The following is a 17,616-nucleotide window of genomic DNA, read 5'->3' as shown; positions in this document are numbered from 1 at the left end:
GGTGAATCAGTCTTCACCATAATATAAAACTTTAAGCACAATAACAGATATACTAAATTACAAAAATAGACAGATGATCAAATTAACATCACAACACACAACACCAAGATTTTGATATGGAAAACATGGTTAAGGGAAAAACCACGGTGGGATCCTACCCATAGTAAGATGATACTCTCTAGTAGTATGTGAAAATATCACAATGGGGAATGCATATGCATTCAAGCACACTTCCTAGAGATCATTACTCAAATAATATTTTCTCAAAAATCTACAAACGTCAGGGAAGTCTCACTAACTTACAATAAGATTTAGACTACAATCTAGAAGAAGTGAACTGAAAGAATAGCATATCCAAATGCTCGATTATAGTTCTAGTTAAGCACAAATGTCTACTCTGCAACACTAATCTCACCTCAAACTCAACACCGAATGATCAATTACTTGTTCACACACAAATCACTCTCTGATAATGCATACACAATATTGACACAAAACTACATGAATAATTTACCTATATATACAATTCATCAACCTTGATAACAAGGTCAGCTAAAACCTAACCCTCAACTCAAAATTACAACATTACATCACGCTATACAAAGATCAATCACCAGACCAATATAATAATTTACATAGAATAGAAAGGTCATAAATCAAATTCCCAAAAGAGCACATCCACCAAAAATCACGCCAAGATCAACTGTAACACGCAACACCACCAGAAATACTGTATAACACACAAATCATCACCGGTTGATGAAAAAACACCGAAAACTCACACAATGATCAATATGGATCACCAACACAAATAGGACACAACTGGGAAACACCAACAAGCACATTAGAACCATCTGGAGTAGTTGCACCAACACCTCTTTGCAATCTTCATCGATCAATGTCTAGAACCTCAAGAATATAACCAGTCAACAACTGTCATGAAGAAAGTTAACTTGTGGAGCACCAAATCATGAACTGTCTGAAATGTAGATACACAAGACCAACCAAAACAACATCCCAAAGTCTCAGCAGAATATCTGATCACACCAGAATATACCAGAGGAAATATCAACCTCTACAAAACAATGATCAACAAAACCATACTTCAAAACCGGATCAGAAAATATTTCCAATCACACTAGAATAAATCACAGGAATATGTTGACATCAATGACAACAACATATTCTAGAAGCAGCAACAACAATCTCCCCCTTTTGAATTGATGGCAACATATGAATGTAAAAAATAGTCAATGCAAAGAAAGAAGATATCACCAACAAACTCCTCCCAAGATCGAGATAGATAAAGCATTTTTTCACATGATCTCTCTCCCCTTTTGAAAACAATAGTTATAATATTACTTATTTAATAGTTTTATTAAATTATAATGTTTAAATTTTAAGGAAACTTATTAAAGAAATAATTTAAAAATTTACTTTAACTTATAATACTTAAATTTTAAGTAAATTTTTATAGTAATTTTTTTTCATAATTGTTTATTTTTATAACATCTTTGAAATTTAATAAACAATTATGGAAAAAATATTACTATATACAATAGATAAAGTAAATCTTAAGGGTATGTCAATTTTATGGTTCAAATAGGATTAAAGTTACCATAAAAATTTAAGATTGAAGTTAGAGTTATATTTTTATAGATTTACTTAAAACTTAAACATTATAATTTTTATGGTAACTCTAGTTCTATTTGAACCCTAAAATTGACCCTAACACTAAGATTTATCAAATAATGGTAATTCCAACTTGAATCATAATTAAACCCTAATTGAACTCTTACGTTAATTAAAATATATATAACCCTAATTGAAATCTAACTCTAATTAAAATATAACCATAGTTGACTTTATCTATTGTATATAGTAATATTTTTTTCCATAATTGTTTATTAAATTTTTAAAATGTTTAAAAATAAACAATTATGAAAAAAAAAATTACTATAAAAATTTACTTAAAATTAGTTTTATAATGATACTTAAAATTTAAACATTATAATTTTATAGATTTACTTAAAATTTAAGCATTATAATTTTAAGTAAATTTTTGTAGTTATATTTTAAGTTTAAATAAATTTTTAAATTATTTATTTTATAGATTTACTGAAAATTTGAACATTATAATTTAATAAATCTATTAAATAAATAATATTATAACAATAAAAATATTATATACACATTTAAAAATTCATATAAAAAAAAAAATAATAATAATATAAACATATAAAAAACTTCATAGAAAAATAAACAAATAAAACAAACATTAAAAAACCTCCTTCCTTTTCAAAGCATGGAGTAGTCCGCACAACAATCGAAGCATCTCCATTCCCGAGTAAAAAAAATTTGATGGGACCGTTTGACTGGACGGTGATGGCATGGGGATGGGGATGGGAAGGCTCCCGGCATGGCATGGGCGGGCCGTTTTGTCCGCTGCGTAGCCATTGCCTATATATATAGCCTATCGACTCAAAAGAAACAATTTTTTTTTATAATAAATTTGAAATGAATCCCTGTGTAAAATTAATATCATTAAAAATTGTCTTAAGGGAATCAATGAAATAAATTCATCATGCATACTTCTTGAGTGTTTCCATGTGCCATGTTCAATTAGATGCCATGCATCTACAGATAAAGAATTAAAAAATTAACAATGAAAAATATTAGGGTAAAATAAAATGCATTGAGAGTGTAGGAAGATTGTCGAAGTATCTAGAAATAAATTAAAACATTAAAACGTTGGCTTAGATTTTACGCCTACTAAAACATATTGCTTAAAAATAATGTATTAAATATTGCGTAGGAGATGGAATGGCCTAATCAATCATGTCTTTAGTGGGAATAGTAGTCTAAAGTCACATGGTGTATCCTTTTAAATATTCATGATAGGTTTTTAGTTTAAGAATGAGAATACTGCGTAGAAAAGTATTCTAATACCGTTAATTATAACTTTAATTTTAATAAAAGATGAATAAAGATTAAGATTTAGGTTTTAATTAAATTTATTTAATATCTAATATTTATTCAAAAAAATCATTGAATTAATTTAGCCTAGTAGATAAAGAGTTAATTTAATTTATTTCATAAACATTGAAGTAAATAAACAATAAGAAAATACCTAAACATCTAATAATTTTAGGATTAAAATCAGTAAAAAAAATTAATTGTTTTAGTTTGTAAATTCTTATAGAAGATGAAATGCACAACATTTGGTGGAGGCATTTGAGGAAGTTAGGTTGTTAGCTTTGTGATTTGAAGATTCCCTACAAGAGAGTATTTGGGAGCTTATGAAAAAAGTGGTAGAAACCTTTGGTAACTAAAAGACGATTGAAAAGGAGGTGCAAGACATAAAGAAGGATATGGGTTTGAAAAGGAGCAATCAACTTGAAGAGGAGGTTTCTAAACCGAAGGAGAAACAAAGGATCCTTATGAATATTATCCAAGAAATCATTGATTGTTGCAAGGATTCTATTAGGAAAACAACTACTACCATTTAGGTCTTGTGACAAGAACTGATAAGATGAAAGGAGAAGCAATCAAGAAGGGATGTGATGCTCCTAGCCCAAGCTAGCCCCCAGTAGGTGCACAAAAGGTCCAAACACTCCATGAGCAATCCCGACTCTCCCCATTAGTCTAATGATGTTGCTAGTTCCTCCGCACGACTTAGGCAAGAGTCTTTTGAAGACTGTCTTGATTTTTTACCATTAAGAGTCTTTAAGGGCCTAAAGTCCATCAACGACAACTAATGATTTGATGGTTTTTTTTTGCGTTGTCTATTTTTGTGAGTTTCTAATTTTTTATATTTTACTTCATTTCACTCCTTATGAAATTCAAACTTTTTGTCTTGATAATTGACATGTAATGAATCCACTTTCCATACTAATCCAATCAAAACACCAATATTACTTTAAACTACTAAAACGAAAATCTTATATATTTATAAATATCAATATAGAAATGAAATCTCACATATATGAAAACATAGAACACGTACAATATTCTTTTACATTTTAAGTGGAAGATGAGGAGCTTACACAAACTATTAAAAGTCGATCACCAAAAACATTAGGAAACTAACATAATTACTAATAGTAATATCAATCATGGAGTAGGTAACTAAAGGACACGGGAGTTTGGAGCTTACCTATATAAAAAACATAAAAAGTTGGATCACGTTGCACAAGGAAATAGGAAATATAGTGTTAAATTCAAGGGCAGGTGGATAGCCTAAGTGTAGGACGAGCGAGAAGGTCCACACTTCTGGGCGTAGTGGCTCCAAAGACTTCCGTCATATCCAAATCCCCTTCCACGCTCCACTCAAAACAGTGAATTAGCTGTGCTAGAAGAAGGTTCATGGTCACAATGGCCATGGCTGGCCCCTGGGCATCCTCTCCTTCCTGCTCCAAACGGCACCATATCAAAAAAGTCTTTGTCTCTCACAATATCAACATTCTTACCCATAAATCTCTCCGGCTTGAATTCCAGGGGATCTTTCCACAGGGATGGATCTCTTCCAATAGCCCAAGCATTGACAATAAGCCTGCTTCTCTCAGGAATAAAGTATCCACCAACTATACAATCTTGTGTGGATTCGTGTGGAACCATCAACGGTGCTACTGGATATAACCTCAACGTCTCCTTCGCCACACACTGCACGTACTCCATGCTTGCTAGATCATCCTCACTTACACTCCTCTCTCTGCCTACCACTGAATCAATTTCCTCTTGAATTTTCTTGGCCACACCGGGGTTCTTAAGAATCAAACTCATTGCCCAATCTGACGCAGTAGACGTCGTTTCAACTCCAGCCAAGAACATATCCTGTAAAATTTATATAATTGTTTTTAAAATACCAGTTAAATAGGAAAAGATTAATGGGGACTGCATTTTGAGAAAGAAGTGAATACGTACAAAAACAATTGCTTTAATGTTTTCTTCTGTGATTTCCCTTCCATCGAGATTCTCCATTTCCAAGAGCACGTCAATGATGTCCTTAGTCTCAGACTGCAACTCATCCTCCTTGTGGAACTCCCTCCTGCGCTGCTGGTGCTCCTCTATTATTTTACTTATCACTTGGTCCAAGGAACTGTGTACCTTTTTCATGCGTTGCTTCACTCCTTGCAAGTCCAACCAGTCCAAGTAAGGAATAAGGTCCCCGATATTGACAGCTCCTATTGTAGCAATCGTCTCTGATACCATCTTCTTTATCTCTTCGCCATGACCACCCAGATGAGCATTACCATGAATAGAAACTTTCGTACCAGAAAGAATTCGCCACATAACAGCCTGCCCAAACGATGAAACCAAGCTGGTCAGATTAACAGGCTTCCTACCCTGCCCAGACATCACCCACACTAAACGAACAAGGGCAAGCATTTCTTTCTCTCGTACACATCTGAAGGAATCGATCATTTTGCTATTCAGCAATTCTACCACACACAGCTTTCTCATATGTCTCCAATAAGCCCCGTAAGGTGCAAATATCAGATCCTTGTTATTATAGCCGATGTATTTTCCCACAGCAGAAGAAGGTCGGCTGGCAAAAACCATATCATGCGTTTTCAAGAACTCCTTGCCCATGGCAGAAGAAGAAACCACAACAGTGCGAACAGAACCCAATTTCAACATCATAATGGGCCCATATTTCTTAGCAAGTTCATGAAGATCACGATGAGGAAGCTTCCGCAGCTGGTTCAGATTTCCAATAATGGGCCATGCAAACGGGCCCGGGGGCAATCTGAGTCCCAATGTATTCTTCCTGTGCAAAACCCACAAGAAAACTATGAGTGCACATACAGTAGCTATTGCTGGAGCATATACACCTTCTTTTATTACAATTGTTGCATTCAAAGATGCAGGAAACCCAGAAAGAGAAGCCATGTTGAACAAAGATGCAGGGAACGCTCTATCTATGTCAAATTTATGGTGATGTTGGCATCACTTTGATTGGAGATAGATACGACACTGTAAGGAAAACGTGTTTCGCCACAAAAAAAAGACAAAAAGGAAAAAAAGAGATAATGTCGTCGTCACGTTATTCATGCGCTAGTGTTAATATATTCATTTACAATATAATTTGCTGTATAGTTTGCACGAGATTAAACGTTTCCAGTTATTTTATTTTCCAATACGCATCCACTAGCTCGATTCTGGACCACTAAATTGAAGTAGACTAATTTTAAATTCATTGCCCCACTTGAAGATCTAGAAACTTGTATTAAATAGACCACAATCACAACTTTAAATAATCATAATTTTGAATTTTGTATCATATAGGTGATTACAACACTGACATTGTTGTTAAATCAAGTATCAAAAGGTTGAAGGTATAATGATAGAAAGCGAGTAGCAATGAGGAAATGGTAAAAGAATATTAGAAATCTAAAACCTAAAATTTCTAAATGAAAATAATGATATCTTTCCAAAAGGTTATCTATACAGTTGATTTGAAACAAAAAAAATTCCTAAATCAATCATCTTGGTAAATATGTTGATGAACTAATTTATGACTATAATGTCTTACTATATTATACTTGAGTTTCCCTATAACATGATCTTACATATAACTAATATAACCCTAAAATATTACATGGTTTTCTTTAATAGATGGTTAAATAGATTTTGAGATTGTAAATGAGATGATTGTATGTAAATATTCTAAGTATTTCCTAGTAAAATTGATGTGATATTGATATCAAATAATACAACTTATTATTGTGGCCTAACTATGTTTGTGAATGTGTGGCTATCTATAGGAGAGTTATGAGGACTATGGGACAAAAAAGATTTCCAAATCAATTCCCTCTATGATAAGATATAAGTTTAACTAGGGGAGAGGTGCAAATACGTGTGCACCCTAATTGGATAGGTCCACATGGAGTGCCATGTGGACCCTAAACTTGATAAATTTTTATGTCCACCTTGACATTTGAGTGGAAAAACTAGAAACATTGTTTTTTTTTAAATAGGATGCATTCGCCACGTGTTCCTACCCAATTCCACCAACCTATCAAAAAATCCCCAAATTGTGCACTAAATGAGACGTCAAAGGCCCCACCTCATCAACCTGCTTCTAAAACCTCCCATAGCTGACACAATGGTCATGTGGCATTCGAATGCATGGCCACCTTACTCACCAACTAGTTTGCATTTACTACCCATCATCACCCTACATTTCTTCTCCTACTTGCATTAACTTCGCGTCGCTTCTCCTTACTGCCACCACATAGCTCGATTTTTTCAAGCACAAACTCATTGAATGCACTTGTTTTGACACCTTTGGATGCTACCTTTCCTTTAGTTTTCTCCTGCTTCTTCTTGAGTCTTTGACACATTATAGACCATAATGTGTTCACCTGACGTCTCAGAACATGCTCGCCTTGGCTACCGCTCTCCCTTCATGTTCGGTGAAGGGAATGAAATGTGTCTTCAACGCTTGTTTTTCTTGCTTGGAAGTTTAAAGGTAACTATTTTATTAGTCGCTTTCATTTAAACGATTGTTTAAGGGTTTTCATTTCTAAATTCTACTATTATTTGGCATGGTTATTTCCTCGGCTTCCCTCCTTGTAGGTAGTTGCAAAAGGGTTTTTCAGGCATCCGTGGAGGTCACAAGGGAGGATTTAGGGTTGTTGTCTTCAAACTAGTTGAGGATTAATCCTCACTAAGGCCTTCCACTAACCATTTTTTTTTTTTTTCTGGTTTATGTAGATTTCCATGCATGTTGTAAAATATGTAGTTTGTTGTTGTGAAATCTGTGCTTTTTTGTTGTAAAATCCATGGTTTTTTGTTGTATTCAACCGTAGTGACAATTATTCCTCATTATGGCCTTCCATTATCCGTTATTCAATTGTATCTTTCATGTAAAGTCAAAAATGTAGAAAATTTTTCGATTGTAAATTGTAATGTCCTCTTGTGGGTTCTTGCTCTCTATATAATAATGTTGCATATTCTTTAATGTTTTCTTATTTCCTTCAGGAGTGGTTCCATCTTGGTTGATTTTGGGGGGGGGGGTTGTGTTTTTTAACACTAAAATATGTGCTCATGAACACAAATATCTCAGAAAGGAAAATGTACTCTTTTGTTCAGCCTTCACCGGTATAAGGTAAATCAACTATAACTGTTATAGTAAACTGTTATATTAATATGAAAAAGACTATATACTATTATAGCATTTGTCATCCATGATGGAATTTTTTTATATATTTTTCCATGAAAATATCAAACCGCACAGAATGTATATGAACCCAATCATTGATTTTACTAAGTTTAAAATATATTATTCTTGTCATGAGCTTGAATATAATTATCCAGTACATCGAATGTTAGAACCTATTTGAGTCATGTGAGTCAAGTGCTCACATGCTCCTTCTTGTAAGAAAGATCTAAAAACAAAATAGAACATCAAGCACACAAATGGATCCAATGATAATTTATTAAGCCATGTAGTAAGGGCTTAAGGGCCTACATAACTATTAATATTCTAAGCATAAACCTATAACTACCATATAGTTTAACAATTTTAAAAGCCATACAGTTTAGAGTTCATAGTAAATAAACCTAACTACTGCCACTTATTCCAACCATGCTCAACATTAACATATGGGGGTTTTAGTGACAGAGGTATTTAATATCGTCCCCTATTTCTTTCAGCCTATCTACCATTTCTTCAGGGAGTACATCCTTGTTTGCATCCATAAAAGCATCGAACTTATCTAGATTGTACTTTTTGCCCACTCCATTTTTGAATAGCTTCCAAGCCTTTGCCATTTTTTTACCCTTTGGCATTGAGATCAAAATATCCCGCCATTAGACCTGTTTCAAGGATAGTTTCCAAAGTCTCTAATGCCATCTTGACAGCCTCAGCATTTTCATGTCTAACCATATGGTCAACAATGCCATATGCATATAGAGAATATCCCGAAAATTGAGCTTTGGGATCAAATAGACTCTCATACACTTGCCCGTCATGGACATGCCCATTTGACCAGAAATCCAGTCCCAGAATGAACCTAATAGCCTCAAGAAGCAAGGCTCATCCCTAACTCTTATTGTACATAAAGAAGTATGCTCATTTTCAATTTTTACCCAAGAGTGGAAAGATAAATGTTTAAATAGTTGAGAAAGGGATTTGCATTGGACTTCAAAGCCACTTGAGTACCATTCATTTGGTCCATTTGACCTCTAGTCAAACTAAGAGATGGCTCCATCAACTTCCTATCCCAGAGATTCAAGGAGAGGATGGTGGAATTATAGAAAATGATTCATCTTCACGGGTGGGATAAATGAATAGTTTTGTTTACCTTAGGGAAGGGTGTGATGTCTAATTTTGTTAAGGTTCTTCACAATCGCTTGAGAAACACTAAAACCCTTGCCTATTTTGGTGAGAGTGTCATTACAAGAGAAGCACCATTGGACTCTAGCTTCTATTACAAAGTCAAGAGGATACCATTCCCAAATTGAAATGCTTGAGCTCTAGCATTGTATGAGGCTTATTTTTAAGAAATTTTTTGAGGGTTTTGACACCTTGTCCATGCCATTGTGCAGTGATTGTTGCAACATGATTGATAAATGCTGGGAATTTATGGCTATCTAATCAAAATTGAGCTGCGTTGTTTTATGGAATTTCAATGTACATGCAAGATGTTGAATCCCGAAAATAGGGGCAAAAAAATCATGGAGTTGATCAACAGGCATGTGCATGCCTTGAGCTACCATTTCAAGTCTTAAAATAGATGCACTATTAATGCATGCCAAAGGTTATGTTTGTTGCAGCCTTCTTGCCAGTGATTGGTAATGTGCATGCCATCACTATCAATCTTTTTCTATGACACATTGAACAGTCATGGGGACTATAAAAATTTTATAAACCTATTTTAACTTATGCCTAGTCCAATCTATGATTGACAGAGTATTTTACTAATAGAAATTTATTAAACTGTCTACCTAAATTTTGCCATCTAATAATGCCAGCTAATAAGAAATTATAAAAGTAGAAAGCAAATTTGAAATACATCCTTAACATTAGGAAAGGCTAAATATTTTTGGTTGTACAATTCTCGATCATTTTGCACTATTGGAAATGAAAATCTCCAGCTAAAGCCAAAAAAAACAACTAAAATAAAAAACCTTGTATATTAATAAATATCAGTTTCAACTAAAATACAAAATATTATATATTCATAAATATAAATATAAAAATGAAATCAAACATACATGAAAGTCAGAGAACACAAACAATATTCTCCTACTTATAATTGGATTCACCACATGACTGCCTGCACAAATGATGAAATCATGTTGGTGAGATTAACAGGCTTCCTACCTTACCGAGATATCTCCCACACTGTCCGAGCAGCCAAAAGCATTTCTTCCTCTCGTATACATTTGAAGGAATCGATCCTTTTGGTATTCCCACCATGCACAACTTTCTCATGTGTCTCCAATAAGGCCAGTAAGGAGACAATATTTAGATCCTTGAAATATAGCCAATATATTTTCCTACAATAGTAAGAGGTCGGCTGGCAAAAACATTATCATGCGTTTTCAAGAATTCCTTGAACTTGGCAGAAGAAGAGACGACAACAGTGGGATTAGAACCCAATTTGAACATCATAGTGGGAGTATCTACTTTTGTAGTATTGTAGTTATAAGAAATTATAAAATAATTAGTCGATAGGCTTTTTAGGTGGGGAAACACCCCTCCAAAAGTGTCTCACGTCAGATTTTTTAGTCGGTCGAGAAATTTTTCAGTTAACCAGTTTTTGAATGGTCTCACCACTTAAATTGTTTTAATAATGCTTATTTTCACTATAGTTTGTTGCCAAGCTTTTCGAATTCCCAAAGCAGAAGGTGACAAGTCCACCAATATATTATTTAACCCTAAAGAGGCATGGGCATTATCAGCCTTCGGCTTCTATGTATATGCAATAATGAAGAAATTGAGGGTTAGAAAGGAGGTTCTCTATTATAGATCCTATAATTCTTCTAGAAGCCATCATAGGGAATTTACATCTCCTTTCACTATCATTAGCGCTTTCACTAAATGAAGGTGCAATGGTAAAGCCGATAGTAATATATGTTAAATTTTTTTTATTTTTATTACTAAATTTTAATTCATATCTAAATCTCATCATTAATAGTCAACATTTAACATCATTACAATATAAAAAGGTTACAATTAATAGTAAAAGGATAACTATTGTTTCAATTTCCATACAATAAAAGATATATTTTATCTTAGAAAATAGCAAAGAACCTCTAATATCACATTAATTTTGGCAAGACATAATAAAATTATTTGTGTAAGTTCTATTTGTTTAGATATTTTATATTACACCTTATAACAAACATTGATACAATGATTTATATTTTATTTTATTTATCTATTTTATGTACTTTTAGAAAATGCATAATAATTAGATAATAGAACATCACCAACATTACTTTAGTCAAGATGGGTAATTATTTACATATTTATGATAAAAAAAATGTGTAATGATCCATAACACCAATTTTTATCCAATTTCTTTTTAAATAATATTTAAAAAATTACTGAACATATTACAATAAATAATTATTTACATATCTGACTTATAATAAGTAAGTATTTACATATTTACTATCATAAAAAAATGTGGAATATAGCAATAGAATCACAAGAAAAATTACCAACATTACTTTACTCAAGATGTGTAATTATTTACATATTTAGTGAAAAAAGAAAATTCCCAACATTACTTTACTTAAGATGCATAATTATTTACATATTTAGTGATAAAAAATGTGTAATGATCCATAACACCAATTTTTATCCAATTTTTTTTAAAAGACTAAAACTTTAAAATAATATTAAAAAATTCTAGACCCTATAATTACTGTTAAAAAATTATATAAAAAAAGACGAGGTAATTATTTCCATACTTGCCATTATACTTATTTTGTTCAAACTTTATAATAATACAAATTAAAAATATTATTAAAAGTTTTAAAGTAAAATACACCTTAATATTTACAATAAAAAATAGGACATGTTACAATAAATAATTATTTACATATTAAATTTAGAATAACTAATTATTTACATAATTACTATCATAAAGAAAAGTGCAATATTGCAGTAGAATGTCTATAAATTTTAAACCAATATAATATTTATGCTACAAAGTTTACAATAAAAACACATAATTATCTATATATTCTAAAAAAATTATAATGATATTATTATGAAACACTTCTTAATATGATACTATATTTCTAAATAGATTATGAATGTCTTTTTAAAAGAATAAAATATTGTAATGGTGAATTATATATATATATATATATATATATATAATTCTATTTGATATATTTTTAATTAATTTACACTTAAATAATGCATGTTTCAACTTAAGCAAAAGAAAAAAGTTTAAATATCTGTTAACAAAGTAGAATGAACCAATAACAATAAATAATAAAAATTTGATCAAAAGAAAAATAAAATAATAATATACAAATATTAAAAAAATAGGCAAATGCTTTTGAAGTTAAATCTATATCGAACAAAAGTTAGGGAAAAACATTAATGTCCCCATGGAAAGCACAAGGTTCGGTATGTAGGTGGGGCCCGTGATTTGAGATAACCATAGCAAGGCATCATTGTTGCAAGCCCAAGCAGTTGGGGGTAATATTTTTTAACTTTTATAAGAAAGAAAGGGTATGTGCAGGATCATGGTGTGCCAAAACAGACCCTTAAGTGGCAATGAAATTTTAGAAAAATCAGAGTTATGCAACTTGACATGAAAATTTGAATAAGTTGTGAACATTATTTTTAAAATATGTAAGAAGAGAATATATAGAAAATTGAATGTAATTTCTAAGATACTAGTTTTTTGGAGAAAAAAAAATCCTATTTGACAAAAATTTCAAATTTCAATGCAGTGGTACTAAAATTTCAGGAAAAAAATAAGAAGTAGATGTATGTCTGACCACCCTAATCACATTCAAATCTTAATATTTTTTTATAATATTTATAATATAAGTATTAGACTCATGTCCGGATGTGACACATATTTTTCTTTAATTTTTTATGAATTAAATAATTATTTATGATTTTTTTACTACAGCTTTTCAGAAATTCAAAAACTCCTACATCTGACCACCTTAACTTGGTCAAAACCTTATGAATTTTTTTTTTAAAAATTTTTCCCTATAGTAGATGAAGCATAGGATGTGACGCATGTTTTGGTTTCAAAAAATGTTATAACTTTTGAAAGTTATGAGTGTTTTTCAATCAATATATCAATCAGGACTATTGTCAGAATTCAATTAGAAAATAAATAATAATTATTTACTAAAGTCAAAATAAGACAAGCCTTATATTTTTGGAAAGCTAGGAACGTCCTTAAAAAACCCTTTTCGTTTTATCAATTTTGGCTACAAAAAAAGTCGTTAGCCACAAGTGTAAATTCTGGAAAATCAAGGAATACTGAAAAACGCATTTTTTCAGTTGACTTTCCAGGCTTGTCACTTCCAAGCCTAATACCAAAGCATTCCCGAGCCGAAATTTGAAAATTTGAGTACAAAAATCGAATATCGGATTTTTGTACAAAAATTTGTGGTCCCCAAAGAATTTCCCTTTGCCGCCATTTATGAAGTAAATTGCCACATGGCAGAAATCCAATATCCAATTAAATTGGATATTGTATTTTATTGGTCATATTTTACACAGAGAGAGAGAGAGAGAGAGAGAGAGAGAGAGAGAGAGAGAGAGAGAGAGAGAGAGAGAGAGAGAAGGAGAGAGAGAGAGAGAGGGAGAGGGAGGATAGGGAGAGGGAGAGAGAGGGAGAGGGAGAGAGAGAGAGAGAGAGAGAGAGAGAGATGGAGAGAGAAGGAGAGGGAGAAGGAGAGGGAGAGGGAGAGGGAGAGGGAGAGGGAGAGAGAGAGAGAAAGGGAGAGGGAGAGGGAGAGAGAGAGAGAGAGAGAGAAGGAAGGAGAGGGAGAGAGAGAGAGGAGGAGAGAGAGAGACCATATGATCCCTAACGACACAATTCGGTGTCTTAAGGGGTCCTATGGTGTCGTTAGGGGTCATATGGTGTCTTGGAAGGAGAGGGGGAGAGAGAGAGAGAGACCAGATGACCCCTAACGACACAATTTGGTGTCTTAAGGGGTCCTATGGTGTTGTTAGGGGTCATATGGTTTCTTGGGACACCATAGGACCCCTTAAGACACCAAATCATGTTGTTAGGGGTCATATTGTGTCTTATGACCCATAACTATGACCTCTAATGATAGTTATGTGATATGGTGTCCCATGAACCCTTATCACCTCTTAGGACACCATATGAGCCCTAATGACACCATATTGGGTCACTTTGGGTCATATTGTGTCCTAAGGGGTCATATTATGGTCTATGACCCCTTACGACACCATATGACCCCTAACGACATGATTTGGTGTCTTAAGGGGTCCTATGGTGTCATTAGGGGTCATATGGTGTCTGTAGGGGTCATATGGTGTCTTGGGACACCATAGGACCCCTTAGGACACAATATGACCCCTTAGGACACAATATGACCCAAAGCGACCCAATATAGTATCATTACGGGTCATATGGTGTCCTAAGAGGTCATAAGGGTTCATGGGACACCATATGACCCCTATTGACACCATATGACCCCTAACGACACCATCGGACCCCTTAAGACACCAAATCATGTCGTTAGGGGTCATATTGTGTCCTACGACCCCATAAGACACATATGACACCTAATGTTATGATTTGGTGTCTTAAGGGGTCGATTGGTGTCGTTAGGGGTCATATAGTGTCTTGTGACACCATAAGACCCCTTAAGACACCAAATTGTGTTGTTAGGGGTCATATTGTGTCCAATGACCCCATAAGACACAATATGACCCCTAACGACATGATTTGGTGTCTTAAGGGGTCCTATGGTGTCATATGGTGTCCCATGAACCCTTATGACCTCTTAGGACACCATATGACCCCTAGTGACACCATATTGGGTCGCATTGGGTCATATTATGTCATAAGGGGTCATATTGTCTCTTAAGGGGTCCTATGGTGTCCCAAGACACCATATGACCCCTAACGACACCAAATCATGTCGTTAGGGGTCATATTGTATCCTACAACCCCGTAAGACACAATATGACCCCTAATGAGATGATTTGGTGCCTTAACGGGTCCTATGGTGTCGTTAGGGGTCCTACGGTGTCACGACACCATAGGACCCCTTAAGACACCAAATCATGTTGTTAGGGGTCATATTTACACCATAGGACCCCTCAAGACATAATATGACCCCTTAGGACACAACAATATGATGGCATTAGGGGTCATATGGTATCCTAAGAGGTCGTAAGGGTTCATGGGACACCATATGACCCCTAACGACACCATAGGACCCCTTAAGACACCAAATCATGTCGTTAGGGGTCATATTGTGTCCTACAACCCCGTAGGACATAACATGACCCCTAACGACATGATTTGGTGTCTTAAGGGGTCCTATGGTGTCGTTAAGGGTCATATGGTGTCCATAGTGGTCATATGGTGTCTTGGGACACCATAGGACCCCTTAAGACACAATATGACCCCTTAGGACACAGTATGACCCAAAGCAACCCAATATGGTGTCATTAGGGGTCATATAGTGTCCTAAGAGGTCATAAGGGTTCATGGGACACCATATGACCCCTATGGACACCATATGATCCCTAATGACACCATCAGACCCCTTAAGACACCAAATCATGTTGTTAGGGGTCATATTGTGTCTTATGGGGTCGTAGGACACAATATGACCCCTAACGACATGATTTGGTGTCTTAAGGTGTCCTATGGTGTCGTTAGGGGTCATATGGTGTCCATAGGGGTCATATGGTGTCCAATGAAACTTTATGACCTCTTAGGACACCATATGACTGCTAATGACACCATATTGCATCGCTTTGGGTCATATTGTGTCCTAAGGGGTCATATTGTGTGTTAAGGGGTCCTATGGTGTAAATATGACCCCTAACAACATGATTTGGTGTCTTAAGGGCCCCTAACGACACCATAGGACCCCTGAAGACACCAAATCATGTCATTAGGAATGATATTGTGTCTTACAGGGTCGTAGGACACAATATGACCCCTAACTACATGATTTGGTGTCGTTAGGGGTCATATGGTGTCCATAAGGGTCATATGGTGTCTTGGGACACCATAGGACCCCTTAGGACACAATATGACCCCTTGGGACACAATATGACCCAAAGCGACCCAATATGGTGTCATTAGGGGTCATATGGTGTCCTAAGAGGTCATAAGGGTTCACGGGACACCATATGACCCCTATGGGCACCATATGGCCCCTATGGACACCATATGTCCCCTAATGACACCATAGGACCCCTTAAGACACCAAATCATGTCATTAGGGGCCATGTTGTGTCCTATGACCTCGTAAGACACAATATGACCCCTAATGTTATGATTTGGTGCCTTAAGGGGTCCGATGGTGTCGTTAGGGGTCATATGGTGTCTTGGGACACCATAGGACCCCTTAAGACACAATATGACCCCTCAGGACACAATATGACCCAAAGTGACCCAATATGGTGTCGTTAGGGGTCATATGGTGTCCTAAGAGGTCATAAGGGTTCATGGGACACCATATGACCCCTATGGACACCATATGACCCCTAATGACACCATAGGACCCCTTAAGACACCAAATCATGTCGTTAGGGGTCATATTGTGTACTACGCAAAGAAATGAGACTCGGACTCAGCTCGGACTCGGCAAGGCCAACTTGGACTCGGACTCGGGACTCGGCATCAGACTCGGCTCCAGACTCGTCTGGACTCGGGATAGTGAAAAACTCAAGAAATTTAGAGATTTTTAAATATTTAAAACTTGTTTCAGACACCCTTTATTGAATACACCTTAAAGAAACAATAACATCATCAAACTCGGTTCATTTGATTACATACACAAGTATACATCAATCACATAAGCATAAACGCAAATTGTAGCTGAAGAAAATAACAAACATAGATATATAAATATTGTCAAATGTATACAATATTACAAAACTCATGGAATAAAAAATCCATGTCATCATATGATCATCATCAAATGTTTCATACAAATACCAAAGGTAAATACAACTACAAGTCTATGGCTCAGAGGAGCCTGCACCCTCTGGCTCCAGCCCCCTGCGAAGGTGTGTAAGGTAGGTCCTGGATGATTCGACTGCCATAGCCGCTCCCCGTGACACCATGCCATGCTCACCAACATCAAGAACATCCGTGTCACTATCTGCCTCTGAATCTGCTGTCTGTGCTCGTGCTCTCCGCTCCTCCTCTGCCATGGCTACAGTCTCAACCTCTATATCTACCTGGTCGATCCAATCAATGTCAGACTCGTAGGTTAAATTTTCTCTACTTCTATCGACGTAGTTTCCCCCATATTTTTCGACGGGGGTTTGGGGGCAGCGCCCCCAAGGTGGGGTCAAGGGGCAGCGCCCCTTACGCGCTCCCTGTCGTGATACAGGGTGAGGTCGAGGGGCAGCGCCCCGCGAGGCCAAAAAAACTTATTACAAGTCTGAATTAG

At 35.1% G+C, this 17,616-nt stretch overlaps 1 protein-coding gene across 1 annotated transcript; it reads right to left on the bottom strand.

The window, feature by feature from the left end:
- Nucleotides 1–3,962: 3,962 nt before the first annotated feature.
- On the bottom strand, nucleotides 3,963–5,892 carry LOC131076223 (cytochrome P450 750A1). Its single transcript, XM_058013297.2, has 2 exons — nucleotides 4,924–5,892; nucleotides 3,963–4,833 (listed from the first exon to the last, which is right to left on the bottom strand). Exons 1-2 carry the CDS (start codon nucleotides 5,890–5,892, stop codon nucleotides 4,330–4,332), a joined length of 1,473 nt encoding a protein of 490 aa, XP_057869280.2. The 3' UTR covers nucleotides 3,963–4,329.
- Between the last annotated feature and the right edge of the window lie 11,724 nt (nucleotides 5,893–17,616).

Source organism: Cryptomeria japonica, chromosome 4 (genome assembly GCF_030272615.1).
Source record: "Cryptomeria japonica chromosome 4, Sugi_1.0, whole genome shotgun sequence".
Lineage (NCBI taxonomy): Eukaryota > Viridiplantae > Streptophyta > Pinopsida > Cupressales > Cupressaceae > Cryptomeria > Cryptomeria japonica.
The sequence above is the reverse complement of the archived record's forward strand: the minus strand, read 5'-3'. Positions and strand labels throughout refer to the sequence as shown.

Bases quoted from the DNA above. Each gene is read 5' to 3' on its own strand.
- LOC131076223 (XM_058013297.2), bottom strand. From the start codon at position 5,892: ATGGCTTCTCTTTCTGGGTTTCCTGCATCTTTGAATGCAACAATTGTA. The intron at 4,834-4,923 runs GTACGTATTCAC...TAAATTTTACAG, and splicing joins ACATTAAAGCAATTGTTTTT to GATATGTTCTTGGCTGGAGT.